The sequence below is a fragment of the Psammomys obesus genome, unplaced genomic scaffold, assembly GCF_907164565.1.
Source record: "Psammomys obesus unplaced genomic scaffold, mPsaObe1.curated_primary_1811, whole genome shotgun sequence".
In the NCBI taxonomy this organism is placed as follows: Eukaryota; Metazoa; Chordata; class Mammalia; order Rodentia; family Muridae; genus Psammomys; species Psammomys obesus.
In genome coordinates this window covers 12843076-12868605 of record NW_026586173.1, presented here as the reverse complement: position 1 = coordinate 12868605, position 25530 = coordinate 12843076, and the positions used below count along the sequence as shown (strand labels likewise).

Below are 25530 nucleotides of genomic sequence, written 5' to 3'. Positions count from 1 at the left end.
AAAGGAAAAAGGAAGGACGAGAGTAGGGAGAAAGGACAGGAAGGAGAGAGAGAAAAAAAATTGCAAGAGTAGGTAATAATTAAATCAGTCCTTTTAGCTCAGTCTTAATTGTTCATGTAGAAACAGGTATAAAAGGTTTTTCAGAAAGATGGAATTGTTTATTGTTTTGACAGTATGTAAAAACAATGCTGACTCAAAGGCAGAAGGGGACAGCTGCAGACGCTGTACCCAGTGCAGACACTGAGCAGGCACAGAACAAATCAATGAGTAACAATGAAGATGCACAGATTTGATGAGGATGAATAATTACATGGTTGGGAATAATAAGGAACTCTAACAGCACTATAGCCTAAGAATAGAAACTGTATGTGTTCAGGAACTTGTTAGCAAGTGCCTGACTAATATGTGTACAACATAATTTTACATGTTTTAGTTATATTGACACATCTTCATAGAGCACTTGTTATTAAAGATATTTAGAATAAAAATGACACAAGAAAATATTGGTAGGGTGAACATAAAAATAAGAATGAGTTAAGACTTTAAAGGAGCTAAGTACAAAGGTATCAAATTCATCAAATTTATTTTTAGAAGTCTCTCTCTCTCTCTCTCTCTCTCTTTCTCACTGTGTAGCTCTGGTTGACTATGGAGACCATGCTGGCTTCAAACTCACAGAGAGCCACCTGTCCCTGCCTCCCTAGTACTGAGATTAAAGGCATACCCCACCACAGCTGGCCATTTTTACAATTTGTAGAAGATTTGTTTACTTTATTATGTGTGCATGAATGTTTGCCTGCGTGTATTCATGTGTACCACACATCCATTGACGTCAGAAGGTGTGGGTGCCCTTGGAACTGGACTCACAAAAGGAGTGGAACTCAGGTCCTCTGCAGCAGCCACTGGCGCTCTCACCCACTGACCCCTCTCCCCAGCCCCAGCTTTAGAATTCTTAAGTTTTTCATCTTTACTTTTGTTGTTTTGAGACAGGGACTCACTATGTAGCTCTGGCATAATACTCATTGTATAGACCAGGCTGGTCAGAGATCTGCCTGCTTCTGCCTCTCAAGTGCTAGCATTAAAGGTGAATGCCACTACCCCAAGTGCCAAAAGTCTTAAAATGTATGACCACTGAAGAGGAGGTATGCTTTTAATATAGTCTCTAGCTTATGTACATGTGTGTACGTATATAGTCATGTACGGAATGCATGTCAGTATTTAAAGTCTTCCCTACCAGCCAGTAAGTTCCGTCTACACTCTAAAAAATTAAGCCAGGCCCTCGCAAATAAAAATCCATGAGGGGCTGGAGAGATGGCTCAGAGGTTAAGAGTACTGGCTGTTCTTCCAAAGGTCCTGAGTTCAACTACATGGTGGCTCATAACCGTCTACAGTGAAATCTGGTGCCCTCTTCTGTTGTGTAGGCAGAATACTGTATAAATAATAGATAAATAAATATTTTTTAAAAAATCCATGAAATGCATACATTTTGGTTATTTCAGAATGTAATGAAAATGCGGTTGAGGACATAGTACAATGGTAGACTGTTTGCACGCACACAAAGCTCTGAATTGCATAGCCAGTATTGAAAAACCAAAAAGCTAGTGAAATATACACAAAATTGACACAGTGATTAAGCAGGCTGCTAAAAGCATTCAGAGTACACTATGCATGAGCTGTGATCCTACGACTTTATATCTGTTTATTGTAATGCCAGGTTCACAGAACCCTCAGAAACCACCAGGAGACGACTCGATGCAATAAATTGCAATTTATTACGAGAGCGATCAAACTCGGGACCCAAGTCTCACTGACGCAGCAGTAGAGAAGTGGGACCTCCAGCTCTGAGTGAACAGGATTTTTAAAGGGAAAGTCTGTGAGCAGGGGGTTTCCATGGCAGCAAGCAGGGGGGCACAAGCCTTAGCGTTACAGAATTGGGTGAAGTTTAGCAGGGCGGGGTGACCTTTTCTGAGGCACACAATCACAATGGCTGAGGTATATAATCACAATGGCTATTTTTCTAAACCACATCTGAAACATTGGGGAGAATTTTCCCACCCGATTTCCAACCAATTCCCATTGATTATTGCCAGGGAGTTTGTCTCTATTTTTTTTTTTTTGTTTCTATTTTCTATGAAGCATTTATTCTATTATATTTCCTTGAGGCTGTTTCTAGGAGAGTTAACTGTTTTCTGCCAGGTGTACATTCTGTGATATTTCCTGGTACCTGAGTTCAGTTCCCAGTCAAGATCTTCATTTCAAAATGGAGTCACCCAGGCTAACTTAAACTCTTCACTATCACTGTCGTCAGCGGTGTGAACCTGGGAGAGCAGGATCTCATGCAAGAGCCAACTTTATTCAGTGAATCAGACAATTTATATTTTGAGGGTTAAGATGCATCACATGAGTTAGGTGCTCAATCACAAGGACAAGCCACATGTGCCAAAAACATTATGCCTTTCCATAGAGGCACATGGATACCCACAGCTGAGGTAAACTCACTCCCATCCACTATACCTGCGAGGAGCAGGAAAGCACATTCCAAGAGCAATTCTGTGTTTTAAAGAAACTAAGGTCACCAGACACAGTTTTCTCACAGGCACGCAGAGTTCTCATAGAACTCCCTTCTTGGACTGTGTTCAGACAAACCTCCATTAGGACATTCCTTGTTTTCTTTTTCAAATAATAATGTTTGAATATACCATAAAAGGGCAACAGGCTGGACAGTAGGTTTAGTACTGTCTACTGTTGACAAGTTTTCCTTTTTGAGAAAAATCCCTGAAGCTACAGGAATTTTAGACACAGGAGTAAGGCGCTCATAGAGAAGCAAGTTCCAGCATGCACATGCATGTGTTGCAAGAGTGACTGCAGCTAAATTCCCTTAGCAAACGCTTGAACCGAAACACAAACTTATCTCAAGATCTATTTGACATCATTGTTTCTTTGAGGTAACATTGAAAATCCAAACACTTTCTACTCTTCACCGATTCACAAACGTGTTGAGTGCCTACTGTGTAGCAGGCACTCTTTTTTTTTTTTTTTTAATGTTTTTTCATTTTTATGTCATGTGTAAGGTTTTTTGTTTGTTTGTTTGCCTGTGTATATGCTTGTGCACCACATGCATGCTGTGCCTAAGAAACCAGAATTGGATCTCCCCACCCCAGAGTTACAGGTGCTGTTGAGCTACATGTGGGCGCTGGGAACTGAACCCCAGGTTCTCTACAAGAGCAACAAGTACTCTTAACTGCTGAGCCATCTCTCCAGTTCCCCACTTCCTTGGTACCATTCTTGATGCAGAGAGTGCAGAAATGGACAAAGAAGATCAGTGTGCTTATTTGTGAGGCACTATGTATAATAACTATAGCCCTAGAGACAAAAACATTGTTATGTCCCATGCATGTGTACAGACAATAGGGAAGAAATCCAGGAAACCATAGAACAAATGATGCTAAGTAGGTGCTAAAAGGAAATAAAACTGAGAAAGGATATATGGAATATGAAGAGGAATTTTAGGTAGCGTGGCTAGAAAAGCTATATAGAAAAGCGAATTTGGATCAAGACCTGAATGAAGTGAGGAAGGTATCTGGAGGATAAGCATTCCAAGCAGGAAGAGTCACAAATGACAAAGGCTTTGTGATGAAACAGTGTGTATCGCCACTGAGCAGCAAGATGTCAGGGGGTCTCTGGGAGGGGACTGAGAGCATAGTAGGAGATGACATCAAAAAGAGAACTAGGTCATAAAGGACTTCACGGGGGTAGTGAGCAGAGTGGTAGTGATCTCGCTTCAGCAGGATTACTCTGGCCATTGGGTTTGAAAGTAGATGTGAGTCAGGGTGAGCATACGAGCATCATCTAGGACTCAGCTTCAGAAACTGAGGGCTGAGACTCCAGAGAGGGTCATGTAACTGAATGTGGGGGTTGAAAATTTTTGTCAGCAGTAAAACATTCCTGGACATGTAATGATCAAATACTGATTCCAAATCAAATGTATTGAATCCAGAGGATTTCTGGGAGCACCAGCATTGCATCAAATGACGTCACTGCAGCCTTAGCTCTGAGCACAAAACGAGTATTTTAGATTGTGTGTGCTGCCAGCCACCAGCACTAATGAATGCTGCCTGGGACACCTCAGCCGGATTCCAGAGGATCTGATGTTAAGAGTGGCCATGATCTTAATTGTATACATAAGGTTTTCTGCTCTTATAGAAAACATGATGTAATGGTTTAATTATGGAAACAAAGGCTTTTAATATTGTTTCACCGTCAACCCCCAGCATGTAAGTACCTAGTGTATCTTTGGATCGTGTTGCTTTAGAGTGTTTTCTTTTAAATGTTACTGTTTGAAAGGCTAAAGAGATGGCTCAGTAGTTAAGAGCACTTGCTGCTCTTGCAGACAACCTGGGTTCAGTTCCCAGCACCCAAAAAGTGACTCACAACTATCCATAAAGCCGTTTTCAGGAAATCCGATACCCTCTTCTGGCCTCTATGGTATACACGGTATACATGAAGGCAAACACTCTTATACACAAATAATTTTTTAAAAGACCACACTAAAAATGTTAAAACAATATTTAAGAACAACCGTTTTAGCCACGTGTGGTAGTACAATCTCATAACCCCAGCACTTGAATGGCTGAGGAGAGAGGAGGGTCAGGAGTTCAAAGTTATCCTCGGGTGTGTAGTGACTACTAGTTCACCCTGGGCTACATGAAACCTGCTGTTACTACCACCACAATCTCTGCCAAATGTGCTGATTTGGGTTTTATTTTTTTTTTTTTAATTGAAATGAACTTTGTCTTGGGACTATGACAAGATTTCTGAAAAACACCTAAGCATACTTTGGTGATTTTATACCATGTACTTAAGTAATGTGGTATTCTCAGCATTGCCAATTACAAAATCACCTCTAAAAATGTGGAAGATACGGGTTGGTGAGATGGCTCAGCAGGTAAAGACACTACCACCAAGCCTGAGCTCGATTCCCAGAACCCATTTGGTGGAAGGAGAGAACTGACTGCTGCAAGCTGACATCTGTGTCATGGCACACAAGAATTCTCTCTCTCTCTCTCTCTCTCACACACACACACAAATGTAAAACAGGGTTATCCTTCAGTATTAAATATTCAGCTAGATGCTTTTTTTTAAGTTTGAGTATCAATTTTATTTATTTTATTTTATAATTTATTTTATAATTTTTGACATGTTTACAGTAAGATTTTATTCTTGTACAGATAAATATGTATAATCACTTTTTAAATTTTTTAAATTTATTTTTTAGTAATTACAGTTTATTCACTTTGTATCCCAGCTGTAGCCCCTCCCTTCTCACCTCCCAATTCCACCCTTCCTCCCTCTTCTCCCATGCTCCTCCCCTCAGCTGAGATTCTTTATGCAAAAGTAAGCATATACATCTGAGTGTGAAAATTGGCTTTCATATTTTAAAAATGGTAAAATTCTATGTATACAAATAATTGATTTAAAATAAGTTTATGATTTAATTATTATTAACTTTTTCCTGTCAAACCCCCTTTATGCAACCCGATATATATATACATATATATTTTTAGTTATATGTTTCTGATACATACATATACATATATATGAACATAAATTAAACATTTGTAGCCCAGGGTGACTTCAAGCTCGAAGATTTTGAACATCTTGACCCACGTGCTCCCAGCTCCTGAGTGCTGGAATTAGAGGTGTGCGCCGCCAGGCCAGCTTTGTGTAGTACTGGGGATTAAACTCAGGGCTCTGGGAAAGCTAGGCAAGCACTCCGCCCACTGAGCTATATCCCCAGTCTGTTTCCTTTTTCAATTTATTTTTAAAAATCTGTGTATATGTTTGTGTCACAAGTGTTTGCCTACCATGTGGGCCCAGGTGCCTGGGGAGAACGAGAGAGGGAGGGATACCCTGGAAGTGGAGTTAAAGGTACTTTTGAGCTGCCACGAGGGTGCTGGGAAACAAGCCCTGGAAAGCTTTCAACCGCTGAGCCATCTATCCAGACCTCCTTTTTAATTGGGGGGGGGGGGGGGTATTTATTTTATTCTTTTTTTCTGAGACAGAGGCTTGTATACTCCTGGGTGGTCTCAAAACTCACCGCGTAGCAAGGATGACCTTTACCCCTTATCCTCTTTGCTTCACCTCCGAAGTGTTGGGTTCACAGGCGTGTGGCACCATACCTGGCCATCTACTTTTTTACAAACCTGTTCAATCTGTCTTACGTGTTGATAACATGTAAATTAGCTGAAAGGTCGGGGTTTAGCACTACTCTGCTAAAACTAAGAATCATCACACCATTTCTATTTCGCGCTTCCATCACGAAATTAATGCCTTTTGAGCCTCATACAGATTTCTACCCAACCCCCCCCCCCCCCCACCCCTCACCCCCGTCAAATTAAAACCCGATTATCCCTCTGAGACACCCAAGTGGCTGCGGACCAGTTCTCTGCACGGGTCAGCGCTAGGCACACTGGGAATTGTAGTTCGCTTCTCTCCCTGCGAGCAGGGTGTCAGTCGCACCAGCGCCTCCAGCGGCAAGCCGGTTTGGTGGCGCGGAGTGCGCCCAGAGGGCAGCAGTGTCTCCTAGCAACGTGCTTGCTGCGACGTCACGGTGGCGGGTTCTCAGCGAGCAGGCCAGGTGGAACAGCCAGTGCACCCTCCAGCCGCTGGGTCAGAAGTCGTCCTCCTCCGGTTTGTGCTGCCCACCCTACCCCGCCTGGTTCCGATCTACCTTCCAGGAGTCTTCGCCGACCCGGTCCGCCGGCCTCTCCTGTGGCCTCGGTGGGACGATGCTGGAGTCTATTCGCGTGACGGGTGAGTGCAGGCAGGGCCGACCCAGGTGGCGCGGCTGCAGCGGGTGGAGACCCTTGGGGTCTGGACTCGGAGGATCCGGAACAATCGTGCACCCCGAGCCCTGCAGCAGGGAAAGGTGCACTGTCCCTTTCCTGTTGTCAGTCACTAATCGCGGGCACGAGCTGTGCAGTCTAGAGTACAATCTGATTTCAGAGTGTTTTAGGTGTGTAGTAAGGTGTTGTATTTTCTTGAATGTTCAGAAAAAAAAATCAGCCATGGAAACACATCTCTACATTTCAGTGTATATTGTGTATGTTCTCTATGCGCTTATCCTTAGACATTTTAAATTGATGTTATTAATAAGAATTGGTGTTTAGATCCAAGATTGGAAAGTTTACTGGTCTTTCTACTTTTAAGTAGATATGCATATTAGCCATAGTTAAATCTTTAATAATAATAGACAGTTCCTGGACCATTCTGCATGAAAACATTTCTGTAGGACAGATACCAAAGCAATAGCATTAAGGGAAACAGCTATTTCCCAAACTAGAGTAAAAAACAAGCCTAGAACTTTTAGCTTCAGGGTAATGCAGTACCCAGTAGACCAATTTTCTGAATTAGTTGTTTTGAGACAGGGTCTGGCCTTGAACTCAGGACCCTCCTGCCTCGGTCTCCGAAGTGTGGAAATTATGGACATCACTGGATAAGGCTGTTTTTTTAAGTTAGCATACAAAGTAATAGGTTTCATTATGGTACTTTGAAACTCATGTCATTGTATGTTGAAGTAGTTTTCTAAATAGAAAAACTAAATTATTTTTCAGTGAAGATATTTTTGATCATAATGTTTATACTATTTACTGTGCAGTGTTATAAAATACAGGATTTATTTTTGTGCAACAACTCTAGTAACCTACAGTTTACCCCATTGTTGACAGGAGACATCGTTATAAAAGCCAAGATCTTAGGGGTCACTTCAATTGCATTAGGCTTTTTAAAATTGTGATTTGATGTAGATATTATTCTTTTGTCTTAAAACACAGTATCAGTGGCAGATGCAGGCCAATTTCTATGAGTTTAAAGTCAGCCTGGTCTATATAACAAGTTTCAGGCCAGGCAGTGATACCCTGTGTCCAAAAACAAACAAAAAACCAAACAATACAATGTCAAAAGTTGTTTTAAAACATCAGTCTAGGCAGAAGAGCCTAGACTAGATCACCATATGATTGGCATAGTGTATGGTTAACATGCGGTATTAGAGAATAAATATGTTGGTAGTCTGCGGTGCCCAGTGAACTGCCTGAGTGTGCAGAGCCAGGAGTTTGAGGATGGGTTCTTTAGAATCAGAAGACCTATTTTTGTTGGATCAGTTCTTTCTCCACAATTTAGTCGAGTACATGCACCAGACCAACTTGGTCTTCCATTTTCTTTCTTTCTCTTTTCTCTTTCTTTCTTTCTTTCTTTCTTTCTTTCTTTCTTTCTTTCTTTCTTTCTTCCTTCCTTCCTTCCTTCCTTTCGTTCTTTCTTTCTTTCTTTCTTTCCTTCTTTCTTTCTCTTTCTTTCTTTTCTTTCTCTTTCTTTCTCCTTCCTTCCTTCCTTCCTTCCTTCCTTCCTTCCTTCCTTTCTTTCTTTCTTTCTTTCTTTCTTTCTTTCTTTCTTTCTTTCTTTCTATTTTTTTTTTCAGTTTTTTGAGACAGGATTTCTCTGTGTGGCCCTGGCTGTCCTGGAATTTACTATGTAGACCAGGCTGGCCTCTAACTCACAGATATCCACCTGCCTCTGCCTTCCAAGTGCGGTGATTAAAGGCGTACACCGCCACCGGCTGGCTTGGTCTTGCATGTTCTAATGTAGGTAATTTGGCATTAAAACACAAGCCTTAGGAAGACTTTTGTCTCTGGTATTTTTAAACATTCATCATTATTTACAAAGCAGTTTTATCATCATTATTAATTTATTATACAAACTCTCCTCTAGTCCAGACTTTTTGTATGAAATATTTTTGACGAAATATTAATCAATCAATAATAAACGAGCCAACCAAAACCTTTATGAAGAGATGGTAGCTGGAAAGATACCCTGTACTATTCTGACTTCCCCTCACTTTTCATGGTGTCTCAGATGCTCATTTTCTTCCCATTAGCAGAACTTTATTGTGATAAGAATACTGATGAAAATATGTTCCTTTTTTCCCCCTTTGAAACAGCACTAAACAGCTGGTGGCCTGTAATCCCAGACACTTGGGAAGCTGCATCAGAAAATGGCACGCTCCAGGTCTTTCTGGGTAATTTATTGAGAGCCTATTCCAAAATAAATGTAAAGAGGCTGGGAAGCTGGGGGCATGGCTTAGCTGAGAGAGTGCTTGCATAGCATGCAGGAAATCCTGGTTCTGGTCCCCAGTACCATATTAACTGGGTGTGGCAGTACACACTTAAACCCCACTACTCAGGATGTGGAGGTGGGAGGATGGGAAGTTCAAATGGGAAAAAAAGCTCTAAATAGAGAATTAAAGTGGAGTTTTATAGTTCCAAACTGAAGCAGTTGTTTGTGAAGCCACTTTCTCCGGTGCCCACTTTTGGCTTAGTCACGAAGTACTATGATTTACACATCACTTCCTAGTGAAACTGCTGATTACATGGATAAGATAACAGAGAAGTGGGAGCTATGGAAACAAATGTCTGTTGCTTGGAAATGGTATCTTCTTTACCTTCTTTCCTCCCTTCCTGCTGCTCCTCCTCCTGCCCTTGCTCCTCCGTTTCTTGCTTTCCTGTTTTTTTTTTTGTTTTTTTTTTTGTACAAAGCACAGAGCGGCCTCTTGCCCTTTAACCTGGGTGCTGGGATTACAGGTTGCAACACCATACCTCACAACCTTTTATCGCCCTCTTTCTTCCCCTCTCACCCCTGCCTCCCCCTCTCTCTGTCTCTCTCTTCTTTCGGAAATACTGACACACTTTGTAGCTGTGGCTAATGAGGAACTCACAGCAATCCTGTCTCTAGGATCTTGTGAGGAACCACACTAGCTGTTTTGGTGTCTTATGACTTCCTTGGGTAATATCCTTTCCCGTTAAGCCTCAGGCAACCAGCTCAGTGTGGTGGGTGCACCTGTATTTTCAAGATTTGGAAGGTCAGGAGTTCACAGTTATCCTTAGCTATGAGTTTGAGGCCAGTCTGGGATCTGTGAGATCCTGTCTCAAAAATCAAACCCCTCAGCATCCTGGCCTGGCATGGTGGCTCACACCTGTTATCCCAGTATCCCAGTACTTGGTGCTATATTTTAGTGGGTTGTTTTGTTGTTGTTGTTGTTCGTTTTTGGTTTTTTTTTGTTTTTTGAGATCTGCCTGCCTCAGCCTCCAGAATGCTGGGAGTAAAGGCCTATGCTGGTTTCTTTTCAGTTTCTAGAAACAGTCTCACTGTGTAGCCTGTGTTAGCCTTGGATTGGAGTTCCTCCTGCCTTTGCCCCCCAAGTGCTACAGTTACAGCTGTGAACCACCATCATACTTAGCATGTATTTCATAGTCCCTAACAGTGCTTGAGTGTCACTCTATTGATAACAATTGTCAAACGTTTGCTTTGCTTTTTACACTGTGTGTGCATGTGTGTGTGCATGTCTTCATGGGAGGTTGGGGGATGAGCGTGCCACAGCATATATGTGACAGTCAGAGCATGATTTTCAGTGTTCAGTTCTTCCCTTCTACTTTGTGAATTGATTTAGCTGCAAAGCACCATTACCCATGAAGCCATCTTGACAACCCTAAGAGTCTTCTAATGTGACACTTCCTTTTGGTGCTTCTACAGTTAGAAGTAACTTTACCCTGGTGGTGGTGGTGGTGGTGGTGGTGAAAGAGAGTGGTGACCATAACTTAACAACAGACATATTTTCCCCTTGCTTTAGGAGAAAAAACTGTGCACAGCAATGAATCCAAGTCAGATTCTTCTACCTCTACAGCCTCCCACACCCCCCTGAATTCCCCTCTTCTGTCCGGTCCGTCAGTCCCTCAGCTCCTCACTCTCTCTCCAGGTACTCCTCTTGGGCTGTTTGGTTAATAACTACCTATTCTTCAGTTCAAAGCACTTTATTAGGACAATTTTCACTTCATGCCAGACTCTTCTAACACCTTGATGTAATTGTCATGGTTGCAGTTTTGTATTTTTTGTGTTGATGGCCTGCCCAACAAGAAAACTCTGAACTCTTTGTAGTGTGGAACTGCTCACACCTGGTTTTGCCCCCCCCCCCCCCCCAGCTTATGAGAGGACAAATCGGAAGGTAGCCTATGGAAGGAGATACTTAGGAGAGAATTGGGTTGCTTGAATTTAGTTGTTTTCTATTTTCTTAGTTTGTGGTGGTAGATGTTGTTTTTTAGACAGGCTCTCATTCTCATCCAGATTGACTTGGACTCACTGTGTAGCCCATGCTGGTCTCTTGTCTCAGCCTCCCCTAAGTTGTGGGATTACAAGCACAGAAGCCTAGGCTAGTTTGTGGTTTCTGAACTACATACAAATATAATATATAAATATAATAAATATAATCATGTGCTTCTTTGGTCTGATTTTAACATTAGGTGTTCCTCAATATAACATTAAACTGTTTATCTTTGGACATTATGGGGTGTTTGTGTTGTTCTGTTTTACATTTCTGTTTACAGTCAGGCATCCTATTGCAAACATTTACCCAAGTTGTCGGGTTTTATAAGTATTAGTGCATCATGAAATTTTCATATGGCTAGGAGCATAGCAACTAGTTAGCTTAATGCAAGACCATAGGTTCAAAGCCCAGAATGGCATTCAGAGGCAGATCTCTGAGTTCTAGGCCAGCCTGGTCTACAAAGGGAGTTCCAGGCCAGCCAGGGTGACACAGGACCTTGTATTAAAAAAAAAAAAAAGTGTGTGTGTGTGTGTGTCGGGGGGATAGAAATGGCTTGGCAGTTAAGAGTGCTTTCTGCTTTTTTAAAAGTATTTTTTTATTTATTGTGTATATAATATTCTATTTACATGTACACCTGCACACCAGAAGAAGACACCAGATGGTTGTGAGCCACCATGTGGCTGGGAATTGAATTCAGGACCTTTGAAAGAGCAGCCAGTGCTCTTAACCTCTGAGCCATCTCTCCAGCCCTGCTTTCTGCTTTTTAGAGAAGCAGAGTTCCAGTATCTATGTACTCACAACTACCAAGAGACCCGACCATCTCTTCTGGGATCTGAGGGTACCTGTACACAAGTGGCCTATATTCACCCAAACACACCCAGAAAGACATGTTACAAACAAAGCAACAAAATGCCGACCCAAAAACAAGGAAAGAAGGAAGACAGACCCAGAGCAGAAAAACAAAAAGAAAAGAGAGAAGTACCATTTTGTAGGCCAAAGTTTGTTGACTGGTATTTTTCCACTGGGTTGTTTTTGTTGGTTTCCTTTCCAGTAGGACCTTAAAATTCTTTAGAAACCTAGCCCATTCCCAGCAGTGAAACGCTTGCTTACTGAGCAGTATCCCTTCTACTCCATGCTTTTAGATAGGAACAAGAACCCCTGATGGGCTTAATGATTAGGTCGATATTACAGAGAGTCATTGAGAGGGCTGGGGCTGAAGCCAGGAATCTTGAGTGTCCTTTTCTCCTGTTCTAGATACATATGAAGCTTTCATTGTGTTGGCAAATTCAGTGTTTACCAGAGCACTAATGCTGAAAAGGCATTTAATGTTGTAATACTATTTATGTTATTTAAAATTTTTTCTTTATCATTATTATGTATACTATTTATGTTTCAAAATGTTCAGTTAGCCTAGACTGGTTGTATACAGAGAGAACTGTATGCATATACATAATGGGTTTGGGTTATATTCGCCCCTCCTCAACTCTCTCATCCTTCTCCAATCCATGGCTTTCCAGCTAGGCCCCCTTCACGCAGGGTTTTGTTGCCCTATGAGAGATACTTACAGGAATATGGGTGAGGGACAGTTTACAGAAATACAAGCACTTTACCAGTGACTACTGATGAAGATTTTTCTCTCCTCTCCGGCGACCATTGGCTGGCTTGATCTTGTGCAAGCAGCCACAGCTGCTGTGAGTCGATGGCCGCAGCAGCCTTCCTGTGCCCAGAAAACACTGCTGCACATGAGTCCTCCCTATGTTCTTGCTCCTGTAACCTTTCCGCCTTCTTTTCTGGAGTGTTCCCTGAGCCCTGGAAATGGGGGGCTGATACAGCTGACCATCCCACAGTCACGGTGCCTGCACTTTGATGGTTGTGAGTCTCTGTGTGAACCAATGTCTATCTACCGCAGTGAGAGCAGAGACCTGCACTGATGTATGGGCGTAAGGATAAGTATTCACAGGCAGTTTGAACCTCTGCCCACTGGCAGGTTCTTCCCTAGGGCATACGGCCTCCTCAGCCACAGGTTCTTGGCCAGCTTTGCAGTCATTCCAGGTTTTTAATGAAGGATTTGTGAGTGACTGAAGTGCTCTGGAGTTAGGGGACAACTTGTGGGAGTCATTCTGTTCCTTCACCTTGTGGGTTCCAGGAATAGAACGCAGGCTGACAAGACTGATGGCAAGTACCCACAGAGCCATCTTTTTTCCTTTTTTTTTTTTTTTTCTTTTTAAAGTTTTAGTATTTATAGTTGTTCTGCCTGCATGTGTGCCAACAGGCCAGAAGAGGGCACCAAATACCATCATGGTTATGAGCCACCATGTGGTTGCTGGGAATTGAACTCAGGACCTTTGGAAGAGCAGCCAGTGCTCTTAAGCCCCCCACTGACCATCTTGATGGCCCAATTTTTGTGTTTTGAAACAGATTCTTGCTCTGTAGCTCTGGCTCACTTTAACTCACAACACTTCTGCCTCAGCCTTCCGAGTGCTGCTATTAAATGTGTGAGCTTCCACAAACAACTAGGTTCTGCACCATTTAATAGAACTGAAATAGGATTAGTGCAGCTGGGGAAAAAAATCTACACATCTTACACGAGTTCATGCAGGACTGCCAAGTGGCCCCCTGCACTGGCTGCCATGGACTGGCCTCATCATCACTGCAGACTCCAGCACAGATGGAACTAGGCCTCCAGCAGACCATTAGCAAGTGAAATGCCAGGGCTCCTGGGGAGAGGGATTCTGTCGGGCACCCGTCTGCTACTTCCTGTTCCTCCATGAAGATTTTGGCAGAAGTGTTTTATTTTTGCAAGCAGGATTGTTGCTTTTAATAGAATACTTTTGTTTATTTTTTGCAATTCCACACGTTCACCATCATATGCCTTTGATTATATGCACTTCCCACTTCTCCCTGTTCCTCCTAGGCACCTCCCAAGGAGTGGGCTAAATAAAGATATGTTGAAATAGGCTTACAAACAAGGGTAAGAGAGGCGTTCAGAAGGAAGCAAGACACACCCAACAAAGCGGGTATGGTTTCTCACAGTAGAGCCAAGTGTGGCTGTGGATTCCTCAAGGGAGAGGGGGAGCTGCAGTGTTTTAGTATTTGTTTTTTGTTTGGTTTGGTTTTGTTTTTCTGTTTAAGCTAGTCTAAACATTATGTAATTTAAAGCATCTTGAACCAATTATTCTCCTGCCTCCACCTCCTTTCCAAGTGTGCTGCAAAACTCTTCCATGGTGGGGTCGGGGGGTGGGTTAAATCTAGGGCTTTACCCATGCTAGGTAAGGTAGGTTTTGTTTTCTCTTTTAGACTGAATCTCGCTGTGCTGTCCTGTCTGGCCTGAAACTCCCTCTGTAGACTAGGCTGGGTCTGGAACTTACAGAGATCCACCTGCCGCTGCCTCAGGAGTGCTGGAGTTAAAGTTGTATGCCACTTAATGGGTTTTAAAATAGGGAAAAGTCATTAATTTGTAGGTTTCTGGTACTTTATGAGTAAATAAAATACTTAGTTCTTTGGTCTTAAGAATACTGTAAGTGCAGCTGAGTGCAGTGGTACACGCCTGGAATCCCAGCACTCTGGGATGCAGAGGCAGATGGATCTCTGTGAGTTTGAGGACAGCCTGGTCTACAGAGTGAGTTCCAGGTTGGCCAAGGCCACAGAGAAACCCTGTCTCAAAACAAACAAACAAACAAACAAAAAACCAAAACCAAAAGAATACAATAAGTTTTCAGAATCAACTATTTTTTTTTTTTACATTGAATATTCATGTTTTAAAAATCAGTACTGCCAAGCATGGTGAGCTACCTCTGTGATTCCAGCACTTGAGAAGCCAGGGAAGTGAATCTCTGAGTTTGAGGCCAGTCTAGAATGAATAGTGAATTCTAGGCCAGCCTGGACTACCAAGTGAAACCCGTTATACTTTGACATGATGGTACTTTGGAATGTTTTACTGTGTAGGTAACTGTCCTATGAGGGCTGTTTGCCATCATTCCTAGTCTCTGTAACATGCAGGGATCCTGACACGTCTTTTTTTTCCCAATATTTATTTATTATCTATACACTCTTCTGCCTGCAAGTGTGCCTGCACACCAGAAGAGGGCACCAAATCTCATTATAGATGGCTATAAGCCACCACTTGGTTGCTGCTGGGAATTGAACTCAGGACCTCCGGAAGAGCAGCCAGTGCTTCCAACCTCTGAGCCATCCCTCCAGCCCCCATCACTCCTCTTTTAACCCATGCTATGCTATGTTGTATAGGAATGCCTTGTGTTCAGAGCTGGGAGTCAGCTGTAGGACTGAGGCCGTGACTAAGTGGTTGCGTGCTCACCTAGAATACAGAAGGCCATGGGTTCAGTCCCCAGCACTGGTGGGAAAAAGCACACTGTTCACAGGAGCAACTTACGTATGTATTCACGTAGATGTTTATTAGAAACATGTGCCACACATCCTATCCATTTGTGGAATAAAAGGATAAATATAACATTAATTTTTGAGACAGGATCTCATGCACCCCAGGCTATCCTAGAGCTCTCTGTGTAGATAAGGATGATCTTGGACTCGAGCTTCCCACTGCCGTCTCTGAAGTGCTGGAATTCCACATGTGAGCCACCATGCCCAGCGAACAGTGTGAAGCTAGTGCATGAGCTGCAGTCTTTATGACTCTTAACTGTTCATGAGACTTAAAGACGAAGTCTCCAACTTGCCATTTAACACAGTGAGACTTTTGTAATAGTGATCACATTTTTGTTGTTGTTTGTTTGTTTTTGACAGTAGTATCTCATGTAGCACAGGCTGGCCTGAAGTATTTGTCTAAGGATAACCCTGAAATTCCAATCCTCCTCCTACCTTTTAAGTTTGGGAATTACAGATTGTGCTACCACCACCACTCCCTTAAAATTACAGTCACTGCTCTTCTGTGCCGGAGAAGTGCAAACATTCCGGCACCAGCTACATCCCCAGCTCCTAAACAAGTATTAACACTAACTGATCTTACGTGCAGCCCTGGCTGACCTGGAACTCACTGTAGATCAGGCTGTCTCAAACTCATACATATCCACTGCCTGTGCTTCCCAAGAGCTGGGGTTAAAGTCATGTGCCACTCTGACCATCTCCAGAATCTGAAAAATGTTTTTCAGGTTTGACTTTGGGGGTTTTCTGTTGAGGGGTGTGCTTGTTTGGTTGTAATTTTTTGTCTCTGTGTAACCGTGGCTGTTCTGGAACTCTATGGACTGGTCTTGAATTCAGAGATGCACCTGCCTTCTGCCTCCCAAGTGCTAGGATTAAAGGTGTTCACCACCACGCCCAGCTGCAGTTTGTTTTAAGATAAGGTCTTGTTATGTGACTCTGGACTGGTACTCACTGGGCAGCCCAGCCTGGCCTCAGACCGCCGGCAGTTGTTTTGCTTCAGTCTTGTGAGTTTGGAGATCACAGGAGTGGGGCAGCACCCCAGCTCTCTTCCCTTATTGATGGTTCTTTGTACTTAGTTCTAAGCATCAAGACTATGTTAAGTTTGAAAGTGTCCTGGACGATGCTCTGCTATTACACAATCTGACCTTGTGAAGTTCACAGTGTGAGGCATTCAGAGTATTTTTGTGCATTATTTCACGTGTTGTTAGAGTTTGACCACATGTAGCTTAAAGCTGAGCATTTTGACAGACAATTTATGTGATCATAGTAATATGACCTTTTAATATTGGAGACAGCTTTTTTAAAGATGTTAGCAAGCTTATATAGTCCATAGAACCTCCAGCATAGGTTCCATTTAATAAGCAGTTTGCTTCATTGGCATCTCTATTGTTTCTTTGTTTTGGTTTTATTATCACAGAAAAGCTTCACTGGCCTGAGCATGAACTTGCTAAGAAGTCTGTTCTAAATGCAGAAGAGGCATTGACCATTGACAGCAAAAGAAGCTTTTCAAATGTGTCCTGTGGCGTTCTCAAGGACACTTTCACAACTGGGACCAGTAGTTACAATGTTCTGCTACAGAGCAAGGAGGAGAGAAAGCACCATTCACAAAAGCAGTCTTCCTCTGCCCACTCCAAACAGCATAGAAAGCCCAGCAAATCTCCTAGCTCTTCTTGTAGCAAAGACTCTAACAGGAGGACAACCCTGGTTCCTGTGACAAACAATGCGACTTGGTACTGCCTGGAGAGGCAGCCTGCTGTTGTTGTCACAAGCTCAGCACCAAGTCCTGTAAAGTTTACCCGTGATATCTCTGTTTCAGGGAGCGGCATAACACTGCCACCTAAACCAAAAAGCAAGGCCACGCGCCACAGTCTGACCCCTCTTTCGAAGCCAAAGCCGCAGCCGCAGCTGTGCAGAAGCTTTGAGAAAGGAGACGACCTTTCTGGGAAGAAGCTGTGCATACTCACCGCCATAAAGCCCACCAACCTGGAGAGGGAGAAGCTGAAGTTCTTCAAGTCAGACTACACGTACAACCCTCAGTTTGAATATTCCAATCCCGTTCTGCCAAATGTGTTAGCCAAGCACAGCAACGCCTCCGACCGGTTTCTGAAGCAGGTAAAATGCCACTTCTGTGGTAGCAGTTCTGTAGTAGTAGTTCATCGTTACGGAGCTAAAGCAGTTTCCTACCACTGCAGAAGCAAAAGGAGACACCTTAGTAGCCTCTGTAATCAGCTGCCACCAAGGACGGTGGGGTGTGTGATAAGGAATATGCAGGTGAGTGTTTGCTCACCTGTGTGAGAACTATGTTGCAGTAATCAAAATTTATAGACGCTGCACTGTGTTCTTTGACTGTAGAAGACAGTATTCTAGGCTTTGACTTGGGATTATGAACTTGTAGCTCATTAGCTAGCCCACTGGTAAAGATTAGGTAGACTTCACTGTTTGTGTTTTATAGTCAGTTTTTCCCCCTAGGAGTCTTGTGCGTGCTAGGCAATTGCTGTACCATCATAGTGCATCCACTCATGAGCGCACTAGAGATAGGAGCTAGAAACCCAGGCTAACCTCAGGCTGATAGTATGGCCTTGATCTGGATCTTCCCACTTCCACTTCTCAAGTACTGGGATTGCAGTGGTGAGATGGCTCAGCAGGTAAAGGCTCCTGCCACCAAGCCTAAGGACCTCAGGTCAGTCAGTCCCCAAGACCCATAAGATTAGGTAAGAAGGGGCTGGAGAGATAGCTCAGCAGTTAAGAGCAGTGGCTGCTCTTCCAGAGGTCCCTAGTTCTATTCCCAGCAACTACATGGCGGCTCACAACTGTCTATAATAGTATCCAATGCCCTCTTCTGTGCGTGAAGACATCATACTCGTATACATAAAACATATAAATAAATCCTTTAGAAGATTAGGTAGGAGAGAGCTGACTCCTAAAAGTTGTCCTCTGATTTCCCATGCATGTATGTGCCACCACCACACACAGTTTAAAAGTAAATGGAGTCCTGGGATGACGGGAGTGTGCTGTCATGTCTAGTTTATAAACCTTCCCAAAATTCTGAAAGTGATTTCAAATGTGTTCATCTATTTTCCTTGATAGAAAAACTCTTGCTCTTTTGTTTTTCAGTGAGTGTAAAACTTTGTTGTTGAGAAAGGATTTCAGATGGCCTAGTTTAGTCTAGAGTTCCCTGTGTAGGGAAAGTGACCTTAACCTTCTGATGATTCATCTGCTTGCTGTGCTGCCGATCAAAGCCTGGGCTTCAGGCATCTTAGGCAAGCCCTCCACCAACTTGGCTACATCCCCGGCCGAGCTTTTTGTTGTTTTTAGTTGGTAATCATCCTGATGCGTTTTCTTTTTTTTTTCCTTTGCTTCTGTAGAGAATGTTATTGAGTTGGAGTCTCATAAATTTAAATTTTATAATTGTAAAAATACTATTTATTTATCTCCCCTGGGTGCTGAAGACAGCCTTTTGAGGTTGTATGTGCCAGTTGCCCTAGTACTCAGGATGCTGAGGCAGGAAGCTCTCCAGTATGAGCCAGCCGCTAGCCTGCTCTAGTTTCATTTTGTTGCTGTGATAAGACACTCAAACCAAAAGCAACTGAAGGGAGGAGAAGGTTTATTTTGGCTTATGGGTTTGGTCCATCACTGAGGGAAGGCAGGGCTGGAATTGGAAGGCAAGGCTGCTTACAACTCCATGAAGCATTGCTCTCACCAGGAAACTCACAGCTAAGGGAATACAGCATAAGTCATGGGAAAATGTTGCCTGATGGCTCACTCGTGGGCAGGGTCATGCTTACCTAGCTTTTTTATATAGTCCAGGCCTACCTGTCCAGGAAATGATGCCACCCACAGTGGGTGAGCTGTCCTTTATCAACTGACAAGACAGTCGTCCATAGACATGTCAAGAGGACAGTGTAATCTAGGAAGCTTCTCTCTCAGGTGGCTCTAGGCTGTGTCAAGTTGGCAGTCGAAGCTAGCTAGGACACCCCAGGGCTGTAGTTCAGTGCTACAGCTCTTGCCTACAGAACACGAGGCCCCAGGTTCATTCCCTCATACTGCCATATATTTTTAAAATTTATTCTGTATGTGGGTGTTTTGCCTCCATGTATGTCTACATCATGTGTATGCTTGGTGCTCTTAGAGACCATAAGCTGGAGTTACAGACAGTTTTGAATTGCCACATAAGTGCTGGGAATCAACCAGGATCCTCTCTAGGAACTGCCAATGTTCCTAACCTCTGAGTCATCTCTCCATGCCCTTGCTGTGATTTTTTTTTTTTTTTTTTAACCTTGGTTGGGTTTAAGAGTACAATGCCTATAATCCTAGCACTTGGGAGTCAGGGACAAGACAACCAGAAGTTCAAGGTCATCCTTGGCTACATAGCTCAAGGCCAGCCTAGGGTATGTGGGATCCTATCTGAAGACACTCCCCACCCCATCACACACACAGAAGTCTATCTTGTTGGGTACAGTTTGATTCTGCCTGAAGTCCCAGCACGTAAAAGGCTAAGGTAAAATGGTCTGTTGAGTCTAGGAGTTTGAGAAGTTATTCAGAATTAAGGAGAAAATTCTTAGATTTTGTGTTTTCTCTAAAGGAAGGAAATGGAATATTTGGGTTGGATATTAGCAAAGTAGGAAAGACATTGCCTCTAATAAAGAAGTTAGAGGGCAAAACATTTACCGTAAGTTCTAAAATTAAAGGCTAGAAGTTCTGACAAATTCAATACTGTCTAGTGACTTGGGAAAAAGATTACAGAGCATGGACTTTCCCGTGTCCGTTTTGTCCTTACAACAATTCTGTAAAGTAAGTAGGGCAAGGACTTGTGCCTTCTCCATGGTGCCAGTGACCAAGCCTGGGAAAGGTAGAATGATACACCTGTGATCACGTTGCCCAGTGCTGGGTCCTTAATGGGAAACCAGGCCTCCCAACTGTTCCTCTGCAGACAGGCTGGCCCTGCCTGTGTGTCAGTGTCCCCATTATAAGTAGGTTTCCACTGAGAGACCCTGCACTTGAGAAGAGAGATTAGTTTGTTAGCGCGTGACTGTGGAAGTGGCTTGTGATGATCAGATTTCCAGATTACTAAACAGAAAACAAAATCAGCAAGTAAACCAAAAGCAGGTCGGTTGGCAGAGCAGATTTTTTTTTTTTCTAGAAAGTTTGTCTTCTCATCAAAGACAATGATGAACATTTTATAGAGAAAAAGATTTTCACTTTACAGAGGAAACATTTAAAGCTTTAATGCTAGTGCTAACCTCTGATGAACTTGAAGGTGCTTACCGTGGGCTGCTGTCCCCCAGTAATGAATAAAGGTTCTGGTTTCTCCAAGTGTTCATCAACTACTGTTGTTACATCCATCTTTTTGTTTTCTCCTACAGTCAGCCTAATCGATAGAAAGTAGCACCTTTTTTTTTTTTTTTCTTTGCTTTTCACTTTTTGGAATAGGGCTTTCCTATCTACCCGCTGTCAATAAGAAATGTATTTACTTTTGACAGAATCGAGGGCCTGGTGGGATGGCTCAGCAGCTAAGAACACTGGCCACTCTTGCAGAGGATCCAGGTTCAGTCCCCAGCACCCACATGGCAGCTTACACCCGTCTGTTGCTCCACTTCCAGGGAATCTGATGCCTTCTTCTGGCTTCTGCAGGCGCAGGCACACACATGATGCTCAGACATACAGGGAGGCAAAACACATTGAATATGATAAAGATTTTAAAATGACAAATGCTGTCTGGAAAAACTAAGTAGATTTCTTCCTAATTATGGAGTTAAGCTGCTGCTGAAACCTGTTGACAAAACTATCTTGACTTGTGTTGGTGCTTTGCATCCCACACCTGTGTTAAGAACCTGGACGTGCAGGAAGATGGAGCTGGTGTGATGCACTTATCTACAAGCCCAGTTCAGGATGCAAAGACAGGAGGGTTAGGAGTTAGAGGCCGCCTCAGCTGCATGAGACCGTGTCTCCAGAGAAGGAAAGAAAACAGAAAGATCTATCCCCTGCCCTACTCAGTCATGGATTTTATCTTTTGGCCCTGGGGGCAGGGATTCGAACATTCAGAATTATTGATAACAAGAAAAAAATTCTAGTAGGTTCTAAATACTGTCTCCACATAAGCTGCATGTAAAGTGGGTTTTTGGTTTTTTTTCTTAAAGACATGGCCCAAGCTGGCCTCATGCTCAGAACTTGAAGTTCTGATCCTGCCTCCTTCCTACCTCCCCAGTCCTGGGATCACAGACCTCTTTTTGTTTGTTTGTTTGTTTTTATTACTGCAGAATTGTGTCAGACCCAGGACTCCACGCATGCCAAGCAAGGGCTCTACCCATTAATATACATTTGCAGTCCCACTATTTGATGTTAAATATCAAGCTTTTTGAAAACATCAGCCTAACCCCATGTGGTATGGCCACTATAACGGTGCCAGATAAGGCAAGCTTGGATGGGGAAGTGGTGGTGTTTTATGTACCATGTAATGCTGTGTTAACACCTCCTCATTAAACACACTCGCCACTATTGACACATCTTCTTTGACAAGGACAGCAAAAATATAAGGAAGACCTGTGTAATAACAAGATCACCACATTTTCCTACGTAAACATGCCCAGAAAAGCTATTTTTTGTAACTAAAAACATGATTAAAAAAAAAAAACTAGTAGGAAGAATAAATGTAAAATAATAGAAAAACATTTGAAAAGTATAGGCAAAAATTATAGTGAAAAATTTAAACTTTTTAGGCTGTCACTGTAATAGGCGAGCACACCCACTCTCTTCTGCAGTTTCTAAAGCCTGGTTTTCACATGCTTTTTTCACTATTTTATCAGTAGATGATGGTAGACATTAGACTAGAGGATATAAAATATCTTTGCTAATTTGGCTTTCATTATTGCTAATTTGTACTTTTAAATATCCTAGTTGTCACACAAAGCAATCAGCCTATGGAAGACTCTTGTGCTATACTTACAGTTCTGTATATCTCTTCCATTTTACTGTATTTGAATTACCTGGGGATCTTGTTAAAAGCAGGTTCTGGGGCCAGGCATTGTGGCACATACCTTTAATTCTAGCACTTGGGAAGCAGAGGCACACAGATCTCTGAGTTCAAGGCAAAACTGGTCTATATAGCTAGCTCCAGGACAGCCAGGGCTACATAGAGAAATCCTGTTTCAAAAAAACCAACCAACCAACCAACCAAACAAACAAACAAACAAACAAACCAAAAAGCAGGTTCTGGGGCCAGGCATGGTACTGCACACCTTTAATACCAGTGCTCAGGAGGTAGAGGCAAGTGGATTTCTGTGAATTGAAACCAGCCTGGTCTGAGACCCTGTCTTAAAAAAAAACAAAAAACAAAAAACAAACAAACAAAAAACCCCCACCACCACTGTCTTACCACTGTCTTAGAGTTTCTATTGCTTTGATGAAACACCATGGCTAAAAAGCCAGTTGGGCAGGAAAGGGTTTATTTAGCTTACTCTTCCACATCACTTCATCATTGAAGGAAGTCAGGACAGGAACTCAAACAGGGCAGGAACCTGGAGGCAGAAGCCGATGCAGCAGCCATGGAGGAGTACTGCTTACTTGCTTGTTCCTGGCTTGCTCAGTGTGCTTTCTTATAGCAGGACCACCAGCCCAGGGATGGTACCTCCACAATGGGCTGTGCCATTCTCCATCAGTTACTAATGAAGAAAATGCCCTACAGCTGGATTTCATGGAGGCATTTCCTTAACTGAGGTTCTTCCTCACCAATGACTGTACTTTGTGTCAAGTTGACGCAAAACCAGCCAGTACAACCACAAAAAACAAGGTTCTGATTTATAAGCAATGGGCTAAGGTCTACGTTTAGAACAGTCCTGGCTAGGACTGGAGAGATGGCTCGAAGGTTAAGAGCACTGGCTGCTCTTCCAGGGGTCCTGAGTTCAATTCCCGACAACCACATGGTAGCCCACAACCATCTCTAGTGAGATCTGGGCCCTCTTCTGGTGTGCAGGTGTATGTGCAGGCAGAATATAATAAAAACAAAAACTAATGAAAGAAACAGCCTGGCTATTCCATTCGGGTGTGTTTCTGGCACAGAAGCCTATCGAGGTAATTTTGTGTTGTGATAGCTTTATAGTAGTAATGTATATATGTGTTGACACACTTTACGATGTTTGTAGTGCAGATAAAGAAGAGCCATGTCAGTGATGTGTGCCAGTTAACGTTTACTGACAACCAAGGCTGGCCGAATTTTCTCAGCTTTGAAGTGGAGTATCAGAGTCCTCCGCACTCGCCACTGAGGGAGCAGAGTCACACCTTCGGCGATCTGCTCACAGTGACGGGTGCACGGGTGTCTTCCCTGTGTGTATGTGAGTGTGGTGTAGGCTCCGGAACTGGAGTTAAGAGACCACTGTGAGCTGGTGTGTGAGTGTTGGGAACCGGATCAGGTCTGCAAGGACAGACAGACAGACAGACAGACAGCCCCAGACTACCGTGAACTAAGCACGTGGATTTTCTTACTTCTTTCCCGAAAGGTGTGTGAAGAACAGGTTTCTTCTGACTTGGGGTTTTATCTCCTGTGGTCTTGTAGGGGGTTCTGATGACCTGTGTTCATCACCCAGATTTTTAATCAGTCTTTACTTTGTCTTGTGTATATTTGGAAAAATATCTCAACTTTTTAAGATGATGAGAAGTGGATAGTACATTGTCTTGGATGAAAGCTGGAGATATTTTAAGGCTGTTGTTGTTGCTATTATTATTGTCACCAGAGAGTAGTATTTTTTTTTTTGGTCACCAGAATAAAAGGTGACTTTTAGCCTTTAGCAGTCTTTCATTCTTGTGGACTGCCGTCTGTATTTCTGATCAGTACTTTTGAATAACATTTTCTTGGTACTTTGCAAAAAAAAAAAAAAAAAAAAGCAGATGCATGCAAGCGGTGCACAGACACACATACACAAACAGCTACAACACACGAGTAAATAAATCAATAGATGCATTTTAAGCAGCTCTTATAGGTTGTTGCAGAGGACTGGTTGTTTTGGATGTTTTTAAATTTGTGAAGTTTTTTTCCCCTTGCCACCTGGCACTTGTAACCTATGAACTGATCTGAAGACATGCTCGGTTTACTCTGGAGCTCCTCCAAGCCACCGTGTTTGTCAAGAAGCCAGGATCCTCTGTGCGGCACGGTGTGCAGAACTGCAGCCCAGCACCTCTGCTGAAAAGACAAGATAGGAAAAACGAGCGTTTCTTTTGGTCCCCTCATTCTTTCCCCTTCTGACTCAGTCTTACTGTGTTCTCCTGGGAGGATCGTGCTGTTTAGACCATGAATGTACCACCGTGCCCGCAAGAGAATTCGTAAGCTCACAGGCATTTATGTACATTTTTGATGGTCAGTGGAAATAGTTCAAGCTTAGAAAAATGTGTGGCCAGAGTTTGAGCTTGACTCGGTAACAGTAAATCTGAACAGGTCTTGACAAATAAGGTCACAGCTAGCTAACTTGGTCTCAGAGTGCCGTGAGCTGCTCATTTTCTTTATCTCCCTTTCTTTTACAGTCCATCAATATTATGGAGCTGACTTTACAGAAATACGGAAGTTATGAGGAATTTGAGCAAGCTACTGGTGGTAGCTTGTTGTCTAAAACTCGAATCTGGAGTCATGTTAGGAAGTACATGCTGAAGGAAGGCTGCCTTGGAGAGGTATGGGCCATGGGTAAACTTGGGGACCTGGCTGTGACGTTAGTACTTGCAATTAGTGCCGATTCTTTCCTGCAGGTTTTGTTTGATCAGTTCTAGTTTACTGATTGAATTGGCCTCTAGTCACCTTTTCTTGCTCTTGCTGTCATTCTTACATGCATAGCTTGTAGCATTATGTGAGTTACTCAGTGAGAAGCATTAGAGAATTTACTGCACTGTTTTCTTATTGATAGACCAGTCTTATCAGAACTTTGGCACTGACAAGAAGGTTTCTCTCTCTCTCTCTCTCTTACACACACACACACACACACACACACACACACACACACACACACACA

General features: G+C 42.9%; 1 protein-coding gene across 1 annotated transcript in view; it reads left to right on the top strand.

The window, feature by feature from the left end:
* The first annotated feature begins 6728 nt into the window (after nt 1–6728).
* Nucleotides 6729–25530, top strand: part of Matcap2 (microtubule associated tyrosine carboxypeptidase 2) — a 35562-nt gene continuing 16760 nt past the window's right edge. The window contains exons 1-3 of the mRNA XM_055601361.1: nt 6729–6810; nt 17358–17653; nt 25052–25195. Coding sequence (XP_055457336.1) covers nt 6786–6810; nt 17358–17653; nt 25052–25195 — 465 coding nt within the window. The 5' untranslated portion in view covers nt 6729–6785. The remainder of the gene's footprint in view (nt 6811–17357; nt 17654–25051; nt 25196–25530) is intronic.